This window comes from Mytilus trossulus, unplaced genomic scaffold, assembly GCF_036588685.1.
Source record: "Mytilus trossulus isolate FHL-02 unplaced genomic scaffold, PNRI_Mtr1.1.1.hap1 h1tg000220l__unscaffolded, whole genome shotgun sequence".
Classification (NCBI taxonomy): Eukaryota; Metazoa; Mollusca; class Bivalvia; order Mytilida; family Mytilidae; genus Mytilus; species Mytilus trossulus.
Window position 1 is genome coordinate 233,319 of NW_026963313.1, and position 22,668 is coordinate 255,986.

Consider the following 22,668-nt stretch of genomic DNA (forward strand, 5'->3'; position numbering starts at 1 on the left):
GGAACAATGATGCGTGAACTAAACAGACATAATGAATAAAATAGTCAAAATATTGGTACAGCAGTCATCAAAGGGATGTCCCTCACTCTACACTGAAGCAACTGTATCATAACAAGTTCAATATAGGACTATTTTTGAGACATAATGGTGTCTTGGAAACACAATAGATGCCCTTGCAGATGCAAAGTGTTATTTTAAAATACCTCAAATTGAGCATGGAAACGCTCCTCTTATTCAAGTGAATACTAAAAAAAATACTGTTCAACTATCTCCCAATAAAGCTAATATTAAAAAATTAATAAAAACTCTGACAACATGTAGACCTTCAATATATGTACAAACAGACATCAAAGTGAAAACGTCCTAGGATCTAAACTGTAGGAGGAGTTATGCGAAATAACTATATACCCATAATGGGGCGGACGTACAGAAGGACGTACCGTCCATCCTACCAACAGGGGTAAAACAAACCCTATCTCTTAGTTGCTGAGGTATAAAACACAAGATTGGTAAACACGAATATAACAGGGAAAAACTGGGGGTAAATAAATTTACAGTATGAGTTTTTCTTATTGTTGAAGGTGGTACGATTGTATGTCTATATAATATCGTTGATCGTCTCAACGAGATTCATTTTCTCGCTAGAGTCGGTATGGCGAAAGTTAGAAACACAATTGAGTTTAGATGACCAATAATAATCTGTTTACCGCTAGTATACCTATAGTGACATTGTTAATTTCATTGACAACGGGCACGTACACCCTTAGTTCCAAGCGATAATTTTGCATATCACTCGACTCCGCTGAGGAAGTAAATTATCAGTCATCAAGATCAAAGAAAAATTTCGTCAAATAGCGGTAATCTTGCTTATATCCAATGCCGAATGAACTTTGGAGGAAAGTAGTCTCATTGGCACATCACTATTAATCATGTATCATATAATCTACATTATTTTATTTTACTTTATCTTTGAGTGGGCGTCACATTTGAATATATATTTTTTTTAATTTTATTTCAGGTAGACATACGGTACAATAATTTACCAAACGCACCATTTTCAATAGGATTGACGTATATAGGTATCTATATATCCGAGGTAAGTGCGACAAAATCAACTAGATACATATTATTTCACTTCTGTTGATATAATATTTTGCGTTAAGTCCAATGATTTAAAAAGAAAATAATGACATGCTTGATATTGCAGGTCACACGTCTTAAAAAGCATATGTTCTTTTTCAACTTATGCGTTTATTTAACTCATCTGTGGCGACCTTTCCCCTATCTTTGAGGATACACAATACACAGAAAGGATGACAAGAAATAAACATGATAAACATAACATCAAAACACGCCAACACTCGACTCTTCTGAATAAATATAATTATACACAAAAACAAACAACAAACAGCACATTGTTTTTTTAAGTGTTTCATAAAATAAATCTTAATTAGCTTTTTATATATTTTTACAAGACACAAAGTGATTCATACTGGACGGAAAACAGAAAGATAACCCAACCTTCAGGTGAAAGTAGAATAGATCCTGATACAACATTAGCAATATTCAGCAGCTGGGTTCAACAGAATTCACAATCATTATCAAATCCTGATCATACCATGTTGTTCACAAAGTAAGTCAATTTATAAAAGATAAGATGGGATCTAAGATTGCAATTTCTTTTGCTAAGATTGCTAAGATTGCTCGGTCCGTTTCTCTGTGTGTTACAATTTAGTGTTATGTCGTTGTTCTCCTCTTATATTTAATGCGTTTCCCCCGGTTTTAGTTTGTTACCCCGATTTTGTTTTTTGTCCATGGATTTATGAGTTTTGAACCGCGGTATACTACTGTTGCCTTTATTTATCAGTATGAAACATCGGTATTGACAGGTGTAAATGAACTGCATATCAACACGGACTATGTTTATCCTCATTGTTACGTCCAAGTATGTATGTTTGGACACAAAGAAAAAGCATTTCTATTTCTTCGGATGATGCTTGTTTTCTATGAAATATGTACTATGATGTCAATTAAGAGAAGTCTAACGATTTAAAAAAAATGTGAATTTAATTGGGAGAGGAGGCCGTTCATACCAGGGTAGTTGATGGTATATAACATTGTGTGATATATAAGTAATTTTGAGAGGGTTGAATTTGAAAAGCGGAATGAGTCTACAAACCATAAAAATAACTGCAAAGATATACGGATTGACTTCCCAAAACAAAAAGTTATAAGAATACAGAACTCCAAGAAAGATTTATAAAGGGAATCTATAAAATCTTACATAATGAAACGCTCAACTACACAAAACAACAGAACGAACTGAAACCATCTGTGAGATCCCTAACTTGGTTCAGGGTATTATGTGCACTTTCATGGGATCTAAAATAAAGTGAATCAGATAAACAAGAGTAAATTTTCAGATAAGTAGGACGAAAAAACCTGTTTCAAACAAATAACATTAAAAAGATAAAAGGATACTTTTAGTCAATATCGTCTAGGTCAGACTGCATACCAAAACATAAATTCAACATCATTTCTTAGCTTTATTTATGTGTTGTTAAAGTGAGACTGAATACCAAAACATAAATTCAACATCATTTCTTAGCTTTATATATGTGTTGTTAAAGTCAGACTGAATACCAAAACATAAATTCAACATCATTTCTTAGCTTTATATATGTGTTGTTAAAGTCAGACTGAATACCAAAACATAAATTCAACATCATTTCTTAGCTTTATATATGTGTTGTTAAAGTCAGACTGAATACCAAAACATTCAACATCATTTCTTAGCTTTATATATGTGTTGTTAAAGTCAGACTGAATACCAAAACACAAATTCAACATCATTTCTTAGCTTTATATATGTGTTGTTAAAGTCAGACTGAATACCAAAACACAAATTCAACATCATTTCTTAGCTTTATATATGTGTTGTTAAAGTCAGACTGAATACCAAAACATAAATTCAACATCATTTCTTAGCTTTATATATGTGTTGTTAAAGTCAGACTGAATACCAAAACATAAATTCAACATCATTTCTTAGCTTTATATATGTGTTGTTAAAGTCAGACTGAATACCAAAACATAAATTCAACATCATTTCTTAGCTTTATATATGTGTTGTTAAAGTCAGACTGAATACCAAAACATAAATTCAACATCATTTCTTAGCTTTATATATGTGTTGTTAAAGTCAGACTGAATACCAAAACATAAATTCAACATCATTTCTTAGCTTTATATATGTGTTGTTAAAGTCAGACTGAATACCAAAACATAAATTCAACATCATTTCTTAGCTTTATATATGTGTTGTTAAAGTCAGACTGAATACCAAAACACAAATTCAACATCATTTCTTAGCTTTATATATGTGTTGTTAAAGTCAGACTGAATACCAAAACACAAATTCAACATCATTTCTTAGCTTTATATATGTGTTGTTAAAGTCAGACTGAATACCAAAACATAAATTCAACATCATTTCTTAGCTTTATTTATGTGTTGTTAAAGTCAGACTGAATACCAAAACATAAATTCAACATCATTTCTTAGCTTTATAAATGTGTTGTTAAAGTCAGACTGAATACCAAAACATAAATTCAACATCATTTCTTAGCTTTATATATGTGTTGTTAAAGTCAGACTGAATACCAAAACATCAATTCAACATCATTTCTTAGCTTTATATATGTGTTGTTAAAGTCAGACTGAATACCAAAACATAAATTCAACATCATTTCTTAGCTTTATATATGTGTTGTTAAAGTCAGACTGAATACCAAAACATAAATTCAACATCATTTCTTAGCTTTATATATGTGTTGTTAAAGTCAGACTGAATACCAAAACATAAATTCAACATCATTTCTTAGCTTTATATATGTGTTGTTAAAGTCAGACTGAATACCAAAACACAAATTCAACATCATTTCTTAGCTTTATATATGTGTTGTTAAAGTCAGACTGAATACCAAAACACAAATTCAACATCATTTCTTAGCTTTATATATGTGTTGTTAAAGTCAGACTGAATACCAAAACATAAATTTAACATCATTTCTTAGCTTTATATATGTGTTGTTAAAGTCAGACTGAATACCAAAACATAAATTCAACATCATTTCTTAGCTTTATATATGTGTTGTTAAAGTCAGACTGAATACCAAAACATAAATTCAACATCATTTCTTAGCTTTATATATGTGTTGTTAAAGTCAGACTGAATACCAAAACATAAATTCAACATCATTTCTTAGCTTTATATATGTGTTGTTAAAGTCAGACTGAATACCAAAACATAAATTCAACATCATTTCTTAGCTTTATATATGTGTTGTTAAAGTCAGACTGAATACCAAAACACAAATTCAACATCATTTCTTAGCTTTATATATGTGTTGTTAAAGTCAGACTGAATACCAAAACACAAATTCAACATCATTTCTTAGCTTTATATATGTGTTGTTAAAGTCAAACTGAATACCAAAACATAAATTCAACATCATTTCTTAGCTTTATATATGTGTTGTTAAAGTCAGACTGAATACCAAAACATAAATTCAACATCATTTCTTAGCTTTATATATGTGTTGTTAAAGTCAGACTGAATACCAAAACATAAATTCAACATCATTTCTTAGCTTTATATATGTGTTGTTAAAGTCAGACTGAATACCAAAACATAAATTCAACATCATTTCTTAGCTTTATATATGTGTTGTTAAAGTCAGACTGAATACCAAAACATAAATTCAACATCATTTCTTAGCTTTATATATGTGTTGTTAAAGTCAGACTGAATACCAAAACATAAATTCAACATCATTTCTTAGCTTTATATATGTGTTGTTAAAGTCAGACTGAATACCAAAACACAAATTCAACATCATTTCTTAGCTTTATATATGTGTTGTTAAAGTCAGACTGAATACCAAAACACAAATTCAACATCATTTCTTAGCTTTATATATGTGTTGTTAAAGTCAGACTGAATACCAAAACATAAATTCAACATCATTTCTTAGCTTTATTTATGTGTTGTTAAAGTCAGACTGAATACCAAAACATAAATTCAACATCATTTCTTAGCTTTATAAATGTGTTGTTAAAGTCAGACTGAATACCAAAACATAAATTCAACATCATTTCTTAGCTTTATAAATGTGTTGTTAAAGTCAGACTGAATACCAAAACATAAATTCAACATCATTTCTTAGCTTTATATATGTGTTGTTAAAGTCAGACTGAATACCAAAACACAAATTCAACACCATTTCTTAGCTTTATATATGTGTTGTTAAAGTCAGACTGAATACCAAAACATAAATTTAACATCATTTCTTAGCTTTATATATGTGTTGTTAAAGTCAGACTGAATACCAAAACATAAATTCAACATCATTTCTTAGCTTTATATATGTGTTGTTAAAGTCAGACTGAATACCAAAACATAAATTCAACATCATTTCTTAGCTTTATATATGTGTTGTTAAAGTCAGACTGAATACCAAAACATAAATTCAACATCATTTCTTAGCTTTATATATGTGTTGTTAAAGTCAGACTGAATACCAAAACATAAATTCAACATCATTTCTTAGCTTTATATATGTGTTGTTAAAGTCAGACTGAATACCAAAACACAAATTCAACATCATTTCTTAGCTTTATATATGTGTTGTTAAAGTCAGACTGAATACCAAAACACAAATTCAACATCATTTCTTAGCTTTATATATGTGTTGTTAAAGTCAGACTGAATACCAAAACATAAATTCAACATCATTTCTTAGCTTTATATATGTGTTGTTAAAGTCAGACTGAATACCAAAACACAAATTCAACATCATTTCTTAGCTTTATATATGTGTTGTTAAAGTCAGACTGAATACCAAAACATAAATTCAACATCATTTCTTAGTTTTATATATGTGTTGTTAAAGTCAGACTGAATACCAAAACACAAATTCAACATCATTTCTTAGCTTTATATATGTGTTGTTAAAGTCAGACTGAATACCAAAACACAAATTCAACATCATTTCTTAGCTTTATATATGTGTTGTTAAAGTCAGACTGAATACCAAAACATAAATTCAACATCATTTCTTAGCTTTATATAATTTTGTGTTGTTAAAGTCAGACTGAATACCAAAACACAAATTCAACATCATTTCTTAGCTTTATAAATGTGTTGTTACTGCATCAATATATAGTGTAAATAATTTCATGAAATCATATGCACTAAAAATGATGAATTACTTTATATATACTTTTTAGATACCAACTTGTGCGAGGTGGGTCAACTAGTGCCAATGGTAAGTATTTTAGTGTTTCAAAAAATTATCTGTGCTATATTTATACTTTTCCAAATTTAGAAAGTTGCTTGATAGAAGTTCTAACATTACAAGTTTGTTTTAATAAAAGGCAACTGAACTTGACACTTGTGTATAAAACTCCGAAATTGTTTCAACAGTTCGAAATTTTGTCATAAAACATGTTTTTCGTCTTCAACTTTATATGACATGCATATTTTTGCATAATGGTATCAAAGGTACCAGGATTATAATTTAATACGCAGACGCGCGTTTCGTCTATATAAGGCTCATCAGTGACGCTCAGATAACAAAAGTTATGAGGCCAAACAAGTATGAAGTTTAAGAGCATTGAAGACCCAAAATTCCAAAAAAATTGTGCCAAATACGGTTAAGGTTATCAATTTGTGATGTATCTTATATATACAAAAATATGTCACTTCCTTGGGCGTGAATGTGCTTTAACGGTAATATGTGAAAGACGTATTTTACGAAATAGGAATACATTTATATTATTTTCTCTCCCTTATCTTGGAATGAGTTCTTAATACTAACTGCCAATAAACGTCTAGTTTGGTGCATTGCATTTATTCCATAATAACTCTATTGTGTATGACAATGTTATATTTTAATTACAGGAGTTGCCTATCTTGGTGCAATGTGTTCCCCATTAAGTCAGTCTCTCGTGCGAGACAATTTTAATTTCATATCACAAACTGCGGCAGCTCATGAATTAGGACATAGGTGAATATCAAGTAAATGATGTATAAATATAAACATAAAAGGGAGATTACATTTTGATATATATTAATGATATAGCTGATGTTTTTTCTGGATTTGGGAGGCTTTTTGCAGATGACACTTCAATAGGTCATACTGCTCCTAATGAATCTATTTAAAAAATTTTAATAAGTACAGATCTTGTTTATTTAAATGCGTGGTCAAACAGATGGCTAGTGAAGTTTAACCCAAATAAAACTGATATTGTGATATTCAGTATGAAAACTATACAATGTAATTTTTCTTTTGATTTTGATGTATTTAACACGGAAAGTACCTATAAAGATGGAAGAACATACAGAAACAATCATTAAGAACAATAATTTGTAAGAAGGTTATTAAAAGATAGTAAAATTCGATTTAATTGATGATCAAACTTACCGCGATATGGATATGTAGTAGGCATTATAGGAAACGAACTGAAAACAAAATAAATTTACATTTTTAGTCTTGGTGCTATTCATGATGGGGATCAAAATGTGTGCAATAAAAGTGCTGCCTTCATTATGTCCGCTACTGGAAGTGCTAAGCTTGATGATACAGCCAGACATCCGTGGATTTTCTCATCTTGCTCTGTTACAGAGATACAGACAGTGATGGATAAACTCAATAGGTAAGATAGAGGAAACACGTGGTCGAAGGTAGACATCATACTAAACGACACAGCATGTAAATATTACCTATATTGTATTTATAGGAACTTGTTTTGCACTTTTTACTTTATTCGGCCTTTTCAACATTTTTTATTTTGAGTGTCACTGGTGAGTCTTATATAGACGAAACGCGCGTATGGCGTAAATATAAAATTTCAATCCTTGTATCTATGATCAGTTTATTTTGCAAAGAATGTAAGCAATTGAACACTATGAATAAATGCCTTTTTCAAAACAATACATGTGCAATCGTCTCTGTACCTGTGCTACAGTTTTGATTGATGGTTTGATGTATATATATATACGTAAATGTAGTGTACAGGGAAACCAATAGCTTTTATTTGCATAGTGTCTGTACGAAGCAAAAACTAAAAACTAAATCAATTACTAGTACTAGACGCCAAATAATTTATTAGGTTTAAACAATTACATTTTGCTTTGCACACAAGACATTCTTATATATAGATATAAATATATATATACCTCACGAGAACAGTCTTTATACTTTAGTTTCCATTATATGCTATCTCTTTGAACGGAGATGGTATACAAGTAGTACTTATGAATATTTTGTAGATAAATGTATTTTTTTGTTCTGTTTAATTGTTCCTTTTGAAATTGTTACCAATGATGTCTGCTGTACCCATAATTTGACTATTTTATTTATTATGTCTGTTTAGTTCACACATATTATAAATATAACTGAATTTGATGAGACTGTCAACAAAGTAAGAGGTTTGAAAATGCCTGTACCAAGTCAGGAATATGACAGTTCTTGTCCATTCGTTTTTTATGTGTTTTGTCATATGATTATGCTGTGTGATTAAGGACTTTCCGATTTGATTTTCCTCTGAGTTCAGTGATTTTGTGATTTTATTTTTCACTATCTCCCTTTCTCTTCTTGTCCAATTGAATACAAATTAATATCCTATTCATTGCAATCATACCACATTATGATTATCTTTAATTTCACATATCATTTGAATGCATACACAGGCAGTATGGATGGTGTACGAGTATGTTCGAATTAATACCACAAAACAACTAACATCCTACAAAAGTAAAGTTTTCATACCCGGATGTTGAAAATTTGTTGCCAGTTGTGCACTTACCCCAAGATTGAAAAGTTGATAGTATTAAACGTTAAATGTAAAATCAAGGAAACTATATGGAATCAAATACAGTTGGTATTAATGCTCAAAGTTAAGACCTCGTGACCATGCTGAATGAGTATGAGATAATTATTGATTTAACATTGACTTCTCAAATAATGATTAGAACGGTGAGTGGATATCCTTCTGGGAATAACCTTAAATTGATTCTTTGAGGTAGAACTATTTTTTAAAAATATATACTTTGCAAAACTGTTCCTTATTCCGTACTTTTTTTTAAATATAATCAAAACTAAAGTTTAAACTGTTAATGTAAATTTATGCAGAATAAACAGGTTAATTTTGGATAAAGTATTTAACTTCTATTAGATATTATACTCCACAGAGAACTGTAAAGAATCTAGACAAACAATTAATATTACCTGTTTACAAACCACCTAATATCTAAATCAATATTGCCTTACATTGTGCAAATTTTATATGTTTATTTGTTTATTTATGACACCAATATACGTTGATGTACCCATATTTTGACTATTTTATTAATTGTGACTGTTTATTTAACGCATCATGTAAATATAACAGAATTTGATGAGACTGTTATTAAAGAGAGAGGGTTAGCGCTATAGAACCAGGTTTAATCCACCATTTTCTACATTTGAAAATGCGTGTACCAAGTCAGGAATATGACAGTTCTTGTCTATTCGTTGTTGATGCGTTTTGTTATTTGATTTTGCCATGTGATTATGGACTTTCCGAATTGATTTTCCTCTGAGTTCAGTATTTTTGTGATTTTACTTTTTGCATATACTCAAATACATTCATCAAGTTTTATGCTAATCTTTTTTGGTTAAATGTAAAACAGAACGTATACACTGGTTTGTATACTGTCAGCTAGATTTTTATAATGGAATCATAGATGTAAGATTGGATCTTCTTTATGTAAGAATAAGAGACAGGCAATTATATTACATATTCTGATCTTTGCAATCAATTATGTTATAGTATGATAATTTAACTGACAATGTGTCTAGTAACCATTTTTTCACTTTTTTTTAAATTTTAGTCAAGGACCAAATTGTTTGCTGTCCACCACTTCAACGTCAGTTATAGATATCTACCAGTACATGTCAGACCCTATAGGACAAGATTTTACCATAGATAAACAATGTCAGCTCATATTTGGTTCAACGTCATATGCTAGCAGGGTAAATAAAGGCAACAGTAGTATACCGCTGTTCAAAACTCATAAATCCGTGGGAAAAAATCAAAAAAAATCGGGGTAACAAACTAAAGCTGAGGGAAACGCATTACATATGAAAGGAGAACAACGACACAACATTAAAATGTAACACACAGAAACTGACTAAGCAATAGACAAAATTCTATATATTACATTATAAAATTATCTATAAGTAAAAACGAAATCTTATGTAAGAAGTGACCATTTTAAACTATGGTTCTATAATACATAGAAAAAAATCATATAGAGAACAATATTTTACCATAGATAAACAATGTCAGCTCATATTTGGCCTAACGTAAGATAATAAAGATATATAATGGAGAACCGCACAAGTCTATCTTTAGAAGTACCTTAGCTGTATTTAGTGAAACATTTCGGAATTTTTCATCTCCGACGCTCTTCAAATGCGTACCTTTTTACTTTTTTTAATTCGATTATACTTTATAATCCTTTGAAGACGAAACGCGTGTCTCGCGTGCAAATTTTATAATCCTGGTATAGATGATGAGATATTTTAAAGAGTACATAAAATTCACAGCAATTATGAATTAACCAGTAACAACTCATCAACGATGCAAGCTTTAAATTACCACATCAGAAGCGCGTTAAATATACATACCTCACATACGCACATACCGTACTGACATTTTGAGGTCTTGATGAGTAGGCATATCTTGCTTCACATGCGGTAACTATCGAGCATGGTGAGTTCACATGCGGTGTTAAATCTAATTCGATGTTGTAACAATCGAGAAAACTAGGAGGGGAAATTCATGATCGTGACGGTAATACTTACAAAGTGATGACTTGATATTTTAACATTGAAAACTGCTATTACCTTAATTCTTATTAGAAAGAAATTAGACAACTTTAACAACTTTAACACTTTAGAAATAAATTTATATCATACATAAATATTTATTTCCAGGCTATATACAGTAACAGTTTCGCCAATATATGTACCGGACTATGGTGTTCAACAGGAGGAACCAGTCTATCTCTAGTTATACCGGCCGATGGAACAACGTGCGGAAACAACATGGTAATTCTAATAAAAAGTAAAATTACAAAAATACTGAACGACGAGGAAAATTTAATCGGAAAGTCCGTAATCACATGGCAAAATCAAATGACAAAACAAATAAAAAACGTCTGGACAACAACAGTAATATTTGTGACTTGGTACCGGTATTTTCAAATGTAGAAAATGGTGGATTGAACTTGGTTTTATAGCGCTAAACCTCTCACTTGTACGACAGTCTCATCGAATTCCGTTATATTTTCAACGATGCCTGAAAATAACAATCATAATAAATAAACTAGTAGTTAAAATATGGATAAAGAGGGATTTGTAGTAAATTATTTTAATCGAGTTTTTCTCTTTGACAGTGGTGTGCTGGTTATTCTTGTGTTAATGATCTGTCAGCTCCATCCATTACAGGTAAAATAAAATTAAATGTACAATAAAGATCAAATTCAGTAAGAGTTTTATGATTACTATCCCAATTTATTTGACCATGAGGCAAAAAACTGTTATGGAAAATATACGAGTTTGATATTTAGTAGGTTCCTAGAAATTTGTCTTTTTTATATCAGTTAGTTTAGAATTGTTATGATCAGGGGCGGATCCAGCCATTTTAAAAAGGAGAGGTTCCTAACCCAGGACATGAGGGGGGTCCAACTACATGTCCCCATTCAAATACATTGATCATCAAAAAGGGGGGGGGGGTTCCAACCCCCGTAACCCCCCTCTGGATCCGCGCCTGATGATTTATATTTATGAAAAACTTGTTGTTTTATTTTTAAAAATGTATATTCACTTACATAGTTGTTCAAACTTTCAATCTAAATCCATTTTTATTTGTTTTTATTCTCAAAATAAATCTATAATTGCTTGATAGCTATCTACATTCTTATTCAATAGATGAACTACGAATGATTCTGATTCATATTCACAATATATTGTAGATAGTTGTATGTTTGGTGATACCCCATTTACTCCAATCAATGGGGAATCATGTGCATCCTATATTGAGAGTCAACCATGGCAGTGCTATAGAGATGATGTTTTCAATATATGCTGTCAATCCTGTTTGAATCATAGAACTAATGATACCGGTAAGCTTTCATGTCGCACACCTCGTAAATTAGGATAAGGAGATGCAATATGATTTCTAAAGAGTGAAATAACAATAATATCTCCGTGAAAAATGGTCCTTTATCATGGCAATATCAAAAGCGCAAAACACACCAAACGAAAGAGCCAATATACCACTATTGTGAAAGGAATGTTTACAATAACAGGTCACCGTAGAAGTTGCAATGAAGAAAACAATTTACGTTTTGCTGACCTAATGCCTAATGACAAACAATATAATTAGTGTTTCTTGTTTATATTTATCTTTCCAATCTATATAATAACTCCTACCGTTTCACTTGAAAGTTACAAAGTCAGACTATCAAAGTGCAGTTGCAAATATTTATAAATTTTATTTTGACAAAAGACAAATTAGAATGCCCTTATTCAAATATAAAGAAAGCTCAAATTCAAATTTAATTTATATGGGCAACATTTTAGTGAATCGAAGGTAGATCCCAATAATCTATTAAGAAAACACAGCTAGTGGTAGCACATAAAAGCCGAGGGAATTGCATAAACCCGTAAAATAGCTAAACCGATTGTCTCAACATGGTAGTAGTCTCTTGTTATGCGTGCATCAAACGCCATCCATGCTCACTGTTGATTTCCATGCAACTACTGGATAACTCATGAAAATGAATTGAAATATCAACAACGAGCATTTTAACCTTAACACAGTACAATAACCACCAGATCATTTAATATATAAATTGTGCATGACGCAATTTTGTACAAGAATATAGTTGTCGTTTTGACAAGGTTTTACATCTCCCCCCTTTTGTTTATTTATATTGTATTAATGTGATGCCTGAGCTGCTATTTGTTTGTCCTGTGTTTGTTCACTTGTGTTTGTTAAACATGTTGTAACGTACCATTATATTAATCATATATCTCGGTATCGAACGTGCTTGTGACCCAGATTATTTACGCATAACTGAGTTATGACTATTGAACAGCGAAATAATACTGTTGCTTTATTTACAAGCAGATATAAAAACAATGGCATGAAAAATATGAAAGAAATTTTATTATTGAAGAATTTTTGCAATTTTCGTTATAGAATGCATTTTTGGTGATATTGGTGACTGTTCGTCATTAAGTCCAAGGGATTGCTATACTACTGCCTTAGAAAACCAATGCTGTAGATTTTGTCATCAACATAAAACAAATATCAATGGTAAATAGTCTACATAGTTGCATTAGTAAATTGATACATAATATTTTAAAAAGGGCTGATATAAGAGCTATTTGTGAAATGAAATAACTATTTTCTAAGATGTATGTAAAATGAATACATATGCCGTAAAAGCAACAACAAAAAATATCCATTGAAAGACATTTAAGTGTTATAACTTTAATTTACGAAATTGAATAAAATTGATCGTGGAAGGAAGAAATCGCACAAGAAGGTGTGGTCAAATGGCGGAATCGAACTAATTCCAGTATTTGTAAGATCTTTAACGACACTTTAAGTAACGTATTACATGTTAAGTGAAACTGCTTTGGAATTTATCTATTCAAGTATTTGCTCAATTGTAGATTGTAGATTCGGAGACAAAACGTCAGGTTGTATGGATACGTTATGTCCATATTATGTTAATCCTGAGTGGTGTTGTGAAACATGTCACAACCATCTGTTTCCTACGACTGTTGCAACAACAAATATAGGTCGGTTCAATGTCATTGGTTATACACAAAGCATCGACTTTAATGTGTTTGGTCATACATATACCGTTTATGCACAAAAAATGGGATCATTTCTTCATTTTTGAAAAATGCAAAATGCTTAGACTATCATTTTGCTTTTAAACCATTATTGTCATACATATATGCAGTACATGCTTTTTCAAGACAGCAATGAAATCAGAAAGAAATAAAGTGCTGTGATGCATTATATGGCTTTAATTTAAACAACTACTACTTTAACGTATGTAAAACATGTCGCATCCAAAATTGAATCTACAGAAAACCAGTTGAATTCAAATATTAAGTTTTTAAACAGACCATGCATCAAAGCTTTTTATTTCTGGCTTAAATTAGTATTATATGTTATAGGCTCTGCGTGCTTCATATGTATATTTCAAGGTTTTTTTTAAAGCTTATTGCAAGATACGCATCACATATATTTTATGGTTGGTCTCAATTATTTACAATGATACTGCACATTGTCATTAGTTATGGGTGATGAATGCAGCTACATCGGATATCATTACAAACGTTTGCATAATTTCTAGGTATTCATTGTTTAGGTCATGCACAAGTAAACAATTATTTGTCAATAAACTGCAAACTTTATATTGTTAAAGAACTATATTTCAAAATATTTGGTATTCACAATGTTAACATTTTTTGTTTTAATTAAATTCAAATGAAATCAATTAAAGACATTTCATTGCATTTTACTGTTTTACCGCACAGATAGTTTTATTTAAGTTTTATACTTCTTTTTAAGATTGTTTATATGGCGACCTATGGCAAGGATGTATGGAAAACCTTTGTCCATATTATGTTAATCCTCAAGGTTGTTGTCATACATGTAGACAATATATTGCAAATCGTAATGTGACAACAACAACACCAAAAACAACATCGACAATTACAACTCCGACAACAACTTCTACAACTACAACTCAGAGGACTACAACACCCACAACTACAACTCCGACAATAATTTCTACAACACAGACAACTACAACTCCGACAACAACTTCTACAACTACAACCCAGAGGACTACAACACCCACTACTACAACTCCGACGACAACTTCTACAAAACCGACAACTACAACTCCGACAACAACTTCTACAACTACAACTCAGAGGACTACAACACACACAACTACAACTCCGACGACAACTTCTACAACACCGACAACTACAACTCCGACAACAACTTCTACAACTACAACTCAGAGGACTACAACACCGAAAACTACAACAGCTCCGACAACAACACTGGCGACTACAATAACTCAAACAACAACTTCTACTACAACTTTGACTACAAAAAAAACATCGTCAACAATACCGACAACTACAGCTCCGACAACAACAACACCGACTACAACAACTCAAATAACAACAACTACTACGACAACAACACCATCAACTACAACTCCGACGACAACAACACCGACAACTACGACTTCTACCTCAGAACCAACTATCAAAAATACAACTTTTTTATCATTTACTGAAGCCACAACGAAATCTGCAACAACTCCAGAAAGTCTTTCGCCTGCTCCCCTAGGATCCGATACTAAAGGTTAACATATATGATATTTTACCAGTCTTTTTATCATATCTAATAGATATAAAATATTCTGTTAATATCGGATGAATAACCAGTTTTGTATGCGCCTAGATTCTGATTAGCAAACTTTGGAACAGTTGAAATCATCACTTTTCAGAAAAGCATTATTATGTAATTCATGGAATATAGATAATTTGAGGATATGAAACTAAATTGCTTTTCCCATATTCACTAATGTATTAATAGCACTTCTGAAAACATTCGCACTGTTCTGTCTTTCAATTGCAATGTGAAGGGTGAATATGTAATTCAAATTATTAATATACCATTGGCTTCAAAATAAAGGCAACAGTAGTATACCGCTGTTCAAAACTCATAAATCCATGGACAAAAAACAAAAATGGGGGTAACGAACTAAACCCGAGGGAAACGCATAACGACAAAGCACTGAAATGTAACACATACAGAAACGGACCAAGCATCAGACAAAATCCCACGAGAATAACAAATATAACATCAAAACCAAATACATGAATTTGAGATAGACAAGTACCGTGACACGTCTTATCGCAATGTGAATTTACTCTAAAAAATAAGAGAAAACAAACGAAGCAACGTTAAAATGTAACACACACATAAACGAACATTAATATAACAATGGCCATCTTCCTGACTTGGTACAGGGCATTTTAAATGGGGAAAAAATGGTGGGTTGAACCTGGTGGCATGCCAAACCTTGCACTTTAATGGCAATGTTAATATAACATTGAAATGACAACATAACATAACAGGACTACAATACAAATAAATAGGAGAACATATTAGACAAAGAAACACATGATTGATAGATAACAAAAAAGCATCCGGTTTATAATTCAATACGCCAAAAACGCGCCTCGTCCACACAAAACTGTATTAATTATGAAATATGTGCTCCTCTTTTCCTTCATATTTTTGTTTTCATTTATTCTAGAAGAGAATATTTCAGTATAAATTATCATGTTATTGATAAACAAACTAGTTGAACGGGCATCTTCTGATATATATTTTGCTCTTACGGTTTAAAAAGATCAGTTTAAATTAACTACCCGGTTAAAGCAAAATGATATCTACCTTTATCTTTATATTTTATAGACAAATGGATGATACCGGTCATTTCAGTTCTGGGCGGCATTTGTCTTTTACTGTGCATCATTGTCCTGATATTATTTCAATATAGACGCAGAAATGGTAGACAAAAGGTAGGAATAATGAATAAAAAAATAAAAATGTTTTTCATTTTGTCTTCAATTTAAGTGACAAAAGCCAGTTATCTAACACATTGAACGCATATTTGATTATAAATCCTTTTTTGAAATATTGTATATCTATTTTATAAATATCAGTTGCTAAGGGTCCGATAAAACAAAAGCATACTCGCTGAAGTTTCCTCGTTTAGAAAATAGAGTATAAAGATAGGAAATATAGTGTTGATTTATTTGCAAGAATCACAGACAATAGAATATTGGACGACACTGTAATTTTACATGGTACACTATCAAAACTTAAAACAAAATCATTAGGGATGGAATTTTGGCTTAATGTAGTAATACAAAAATTCAGCTTTCGATTTAAACATCTAAGTCTAAAATAATTTTGTCGTGTGGATTGCAGTATATTAAGCGGACCCTATCAGCAATTTTGTTTTATTTTTTCAGTTCTAGATTTTCTGAAAATGAGCACTTTTGTGGTACGCTTACTAAAACAGTTTAGAGGGTCAACTTTTTAATGGTTTGCCTATGGACCCATAAGAAACAAAATCTCAACTGTTTTTTATGAGAGAAAACGTAAAAAATCATGATTTTCGTCTTTGTTTACATCTTTTCATTGATCACCAGCACCCGTCAGGACCGAATCACCAGCACATTAAATGTTAACTGGTGATTCAATATATAAGTATCAGTAATCTGCTATTAATCAATAATCGGCCAAATTAAATAATTATTAGAGATTGCATAGGAAAAAACTCACTTCCCAGTTTTAATTTTGTCATGATTTGTTTTTGTCATTTCTGAAGCATAAGTATATTGTGGTAAGTAAAATCACTAACATCTTCGCTGTCGTTCATATCTTATAATGCATTGTAGTTATTTTACATCTATTTGATTTTCAATTATCGAAATGCGATTATGCTAAGTGACCAATACACATTTATACATTAACAATGCTCACCTTCATTCGTTACCCAACGTGAAACTCAAAGAATCTCTTTTATGTTGCGTAGATGCACAACTGAGTGTAACTGAGTAAAAATATATGTTAGCTATCTATAAAACCAGGTTCAATCAAAAAATTTCTACATAAGAAAATGCTTGTACTAAGTCAGGAATATGAAATTTGTTATCTATTCGTTTGATGTGTTTGAGATTTTGATTTTGTCATTTGATTAGGGACTTTCCGTTTTGAATTTTCCTCGGAGATCAGCTTTTTTGTGATTTTAATTTTTACTCTGTTTTGTTCTTTAATGTTTGTTTTTGCTGCATGTAGACAATTAAGTATGCCTATTTTGTTTTTTACACTCATTGCTGAGTCATGTAACTTATAATTCAATCTGCTGTTTCGTTTGAATGCACTAACTGAGATTTGTGATATTAATTTTTTTTAAAGATCCATAAACTAAATTGAAATGATCCTATATCTATATTTCAATCCTGGTATCTACACACCATCAAAACGACGTTTAAATGCAGTTTGTGCGATATGAATGTTCGGAAATAATGTCATTTTAGTGAATATAATTGATCTAAGGGGGACGAATATGTTTATATGGCAATTTTTTTATAAATCTATAAATAGTGCTTTCCAATGTTTTCCTTTCTTGGTTGACTAAGCCAAGCAAAGCAAGTAGACGTGATATCAATAACAATAATTCGATGAATAACCCACGTTTGTATGATTTTTGTAGAAGCAACCAGAAAGACAAGCTATTCTTCGAGAGAGTCCCGTTTGGCAAACTATTGAACCCGATAAACAGATATTTGATAACAAAGGGTTTCAACCAGAGGACAATCACAAGTATGAATCAAAACGATATGTCATGCATTGTATTTCTTATGTTCTTCCACTTCCTTTGATAAACTTTTTTATGCCTCACCTACGATAGTAGAGGGGCATTATGTTTTCTGGTATGTGGCTCCGTTCGTTCGTCCGTCTGTGCGTCCGTCCGTCCGTTCAGGTTAAAGTTTTTGGTCAAGGTAGTTTTTGATGAAGCTGAAGTCCAATCAACTTGAAACTTAGTACACTTGTTGCTTATGATATGATCTTTCTAATTTTAAAGCCAAATTAGACTTTTGACTCCAGTTTCATGGTCCACTGAACATAGAAAATAAAAGTGGGAGTTTTGGTCAAGGTAGTTTTTGCTGAAGCTGATGTCCAATCAACTTAAAACTTAGTACATATGTTCCCTATAGTATGATCTTTCTAATTTAAATGCCAAATTAGATAATTACCCAATTTCATTGTCCATGGAACATGGAAAAGGATAGTGCAAGTTGGGCATCCGTGTACTTTTGACACGTTCTTGTTTATCAAACAAATGTTTGTGGAAAACAATAACTAAATTAAAGCTAGTGATTGTTTTGGGATCGTTTGCAATCTATTTTTTCAAATTAATTTTACTATTTGTCATTTTAATAATTTTGGGAAAATGCATACAAATAGGAATAGTCTCTCAATTAAGAATTGAATGCTCCTTTTTGTAAATTTAGTGGGTGGTAAAAGCGTTGACCGAAGTACATTTTGTATGAAGCGCGGAAGCGCTTCATTCTAAAAATGTACGCACGGTCAACGCTTTTACAACCCTATAAAGTTTCAAAAAGAAGTATTCAATACTTATAATTACATTTTCTTAGCTAAAATCATGAAAGCACGATTTTTATCCAGTTTTATTTAGTTCACCTGTGCACTTTTTTGTGGGACCTCGTGTCATCATGCATGATAAATGTTATTGTCTGATGCAATTGTTTACGGAATAACATGTTAGCCAATCAGAATAACGTATTATAATGAAACTAACATCTAATGTAATTATTGAATAATAAACCAAAAAAAATATATTTCACATAACACTTCAAACTTCAAAGAAATGCAATGGCCACCAAAGTTTGAAGTGAAATGTTTCAAAAGGTCAGATTTTCCGGATCCAGTAGTTAATGTTTCATATATAATATGTTGGCGAGTAATAAAAGAGTGTATAAATATCCAACAGCATGTGATCAAGTGATTATTTATGGTCCTGAAGTGTTCATCATGGCATTTTTCAAACTAATTATATTTTAGCACATTAATAAAAATATGTTATGCGTTTGATTTTTTAAATAAAGGTTCTTTCAGCATATGTTTCGTCATCAATCATAGAATTTCATGCGACCGTCATACAAGTGACAGGTGGTTAAAATAGCTATGAAACCAGGCTTTATCTACATTTTCTACATGAGAAAATTTTGGACAAGTCAGGATTATGACAATTGTTAACCATTCGTTTGATGTGTATGAGTTTTTGATGATTTTGCCATTTGATTAGAGACTTTCCGTTTTTTTTTAATTTATCTCGGAGTTCAGTACTTTAGGGATTTAATTTATTGCTAATAACAATGCAATTAAACCTTATATTGATTTTGTATTGAATTCATCAATTCTATCTGCAGTGTTGTACAGAAAGGGACATTTATATCATACAATGTGAGTCGACCTGGGTATCCAGATTACAATCGACCAGTGTCTGCTGCTGATGTGACCCTTACTGAAACCATTATAGACAAACAAGTCAATCAGATCGGTAAGACGTATGGATTGTCAACAGAAAATGAAAATAGGTTGAGTAGCATTATTGAGGACCGACAAATGCAGAGGAATGGTGCATTGATCAGCGAAACAAAAACATCAGTACCAAGACGTTCGGAGTCGGATAGGACCGTACGAATTCAGACTTCGACACCTCGATATGAAAAGAAAGACAGTCCCCGAAAAATTATCGAAAAAGCTAGGGAGACTAGCTTGAGAAGGCATGCAAGTGATAGTATTATAGAAGGTTCGATGCTCGATCGGAGACTGCATTTAAGAGACAGATGGTTACGAGAACAGCAAATGAGGAACTTAAAACAGCAACAATACATCCGGGGCACTGACGTTTCTCCACGACATAGGCAACAAAATATACAACCTTTAAGAGGTCATGCATTTCAAGCTGTGAACAAGAGTGAAAGTCCTCGTGCGTATTATACGACAGGAGAAGAATATTTACTTGTCACACCGAGACAGCAAGCACATAGATCTCCTCGGTTACAAAGTACTCCAAGGTCACCGCGTCATAATAAACCAATGACGTCTGATGCTCATGGCACAGTTTCTGGGAAACCAGTTGTTGTTTACACTGAAGGTGGGGAACCAGTAATGCTTTATCCAAATCAACACTCTCTCAATAGAAAACGGAAGAAAGGTTTGTATAATGCTTAACCATATCTCATAACTGATTTGATTAAAGCCAGTAAGTTTCAATTGCATATACATTTCTGATAAGAGTATAACCCGCAAGGTTCATTAAACCTTGATGGTGAACTTGAAATGGCAATTGTCATCTGCTGAATTGTAAGATAAACTCAACAAACATACCAATCTCGCAGGTTAAATTTAATGGGGAAGTTCATAAGGACTGACAAATTATACGTTAACAACCAACCGAACGAGTTTTTTTGAAAGTTGTCTAATTTGGCAATCATATCACATCTCATTTAATTTATTTTATTGGATGATTACGGAATCAGGTATTTCCCATAAACAAAAAGTAAAATTGGCTTCATGTATATACAAAATTCAAAGAATAAACAATTAAAAAGAAGTTTTAACAGGCTACTATTTAACCGAAAATACACAGGAACGGTAGCCGCTGTTGCCATTTTATTCCCATACATTAAATGGTACACGTGTAACTCAACTTGTTCAAAAGGCATGTATGTCATAAGAATTTATAAACTATCAATGTCAATGTTGAGCGTGCATGAAAATGATTCATCTTCAAACTTTTTCATGAAAACACACTGATGCCTGAATGAAAACAATATAAAAGTGTCTTGAATACGTAAAGTTTGCGTCTATATTATGTACTAACACGGAATGTGAGTATATTATTTTCATTGTTTTGCTATATATATTTATATTGTTGTACAAAAATAATTTGCTCTTTGTTCCTGCTTAGTATGTATTCTTTCATTTTTTCAGATCGGGTTCGCATCAACCGTGCTGGATATTTTACAGACTTGTGATTCGTATATTATATAACCTATTTATCTACTATATAGTGTGGTAGTATTATGAACAACCACTTTTTATATAAACTTATTGTGATGTTCACCAAAATACCATAAGCTTTTCTTGAATAAATATAATAAAGAGTATATTTGTTTTTACACAATGGTTTTATGTTCGAACATGATAATACAAAAAAGTTGATAAAAAATTAATGCACAAAGAGCATCTTTTCACGCTAGAAATATATCAACAGATAAGTACTTGTAACAATCAATATTAACAATGCATCATTTCAGTGAACGAGAAGCAAAAGATATCAAAAGGGACAGTCAAACTATATGATCAAAAATACACTGACAACGTCATGGCTAACAAAGAAAAATACAAATAGACACGCAATAGTACACAAGAAACAATGTTCAAGGAATCAGCGCACAAATCTGTTGACTATTACCATATAACTATAAATGTTAACTCAACTGATTCAATTGTGACAATTTTACGGTAATAAATACAGTTCCGTAACTTAACTATTATTTCAAAGGATTTGAAGCTTTTGAGTCGATGCTTCAGTGCGGGTTATGCATTATAGTTCATCGGCAAAAATGGCAACGAAAAAGTGATTTTAGCATTTACAAATGCAAAACACAATTGAGTTATTACTGTTTCATAATGAACTATGAAGCCTGCTTTATAAAGATAAAGGAACATGTCGGTCAGATGTGGAGCACAGTTGGTTCCCATAGAAATGTACACTTTATATATTTTATTCTGATTGATACTATGTGCTGTGTATTGTATTTTATCTCACTTTATCATACTTGATTGCGTTCCTTTTAAATCAGATGGGTGTGTCTGTTGTCTTACTCGCTA

General features: G+C 31.5%; 1 protein-coding gene across 1 annotated transcript; it reads left to right on the forward strand.

Moving 5' to 3' along the window:
• The first annotated feature begins 652 nt into the window (after positions 1-652).
• On the forward strand, positions 653-21,927 carry LOC134701121 (uncharacterized). The gene is made up of 17 exons (XM_063562264.1): positions 653-661; positions 1,019-1,096; positions 1,476-1,633; positions 6,292-6,329; positions 6,965-7,070; positions 7,555-7,719; positions 9,938-10,109; positions 11,046-11,159; positions 11,507-11,558; positions 12,086-12,235; positions 13,318-13,434; positions 13,797-13,925; positions 14,710-15,522; positions 16,645-16,751; positions 18,455-18,564; positions 20,196-20,986; positions 21,766-21,927. Exons 1-17 carry the CDS (start codon positions 653-655, stop codon positions 21,807-21,809), a joined length of 3,153 nt encoding a protein of 1,050 aa, XP_063418334.1. The 3' UTR covers positions 21,810-21,927.
• Positions 21,928-22,668: the final 741 nt, after the last annotated feature.

What these genes read in the sequence shown, in the direction of transcription:
- LOC134701121 (XM_063562264.1), top strand. An exon ending in GCTCATGAATTAGGACATAG is followed by an intron (nt 7,071 to 7,554) that starts GTGAATATCAAG and finishes TTACATTTTTAG; the next exon opens with TCTTGGTGCTATTCATGATG. An exon ending in CCTAGGATCCGATACTAAAG is followed by an intron (nt 15,523 to 16,644) that starts GTTAACATATAT and finishes TATATTTTATAG; the next exon opens with ACAAATGGATGATACCGGTC.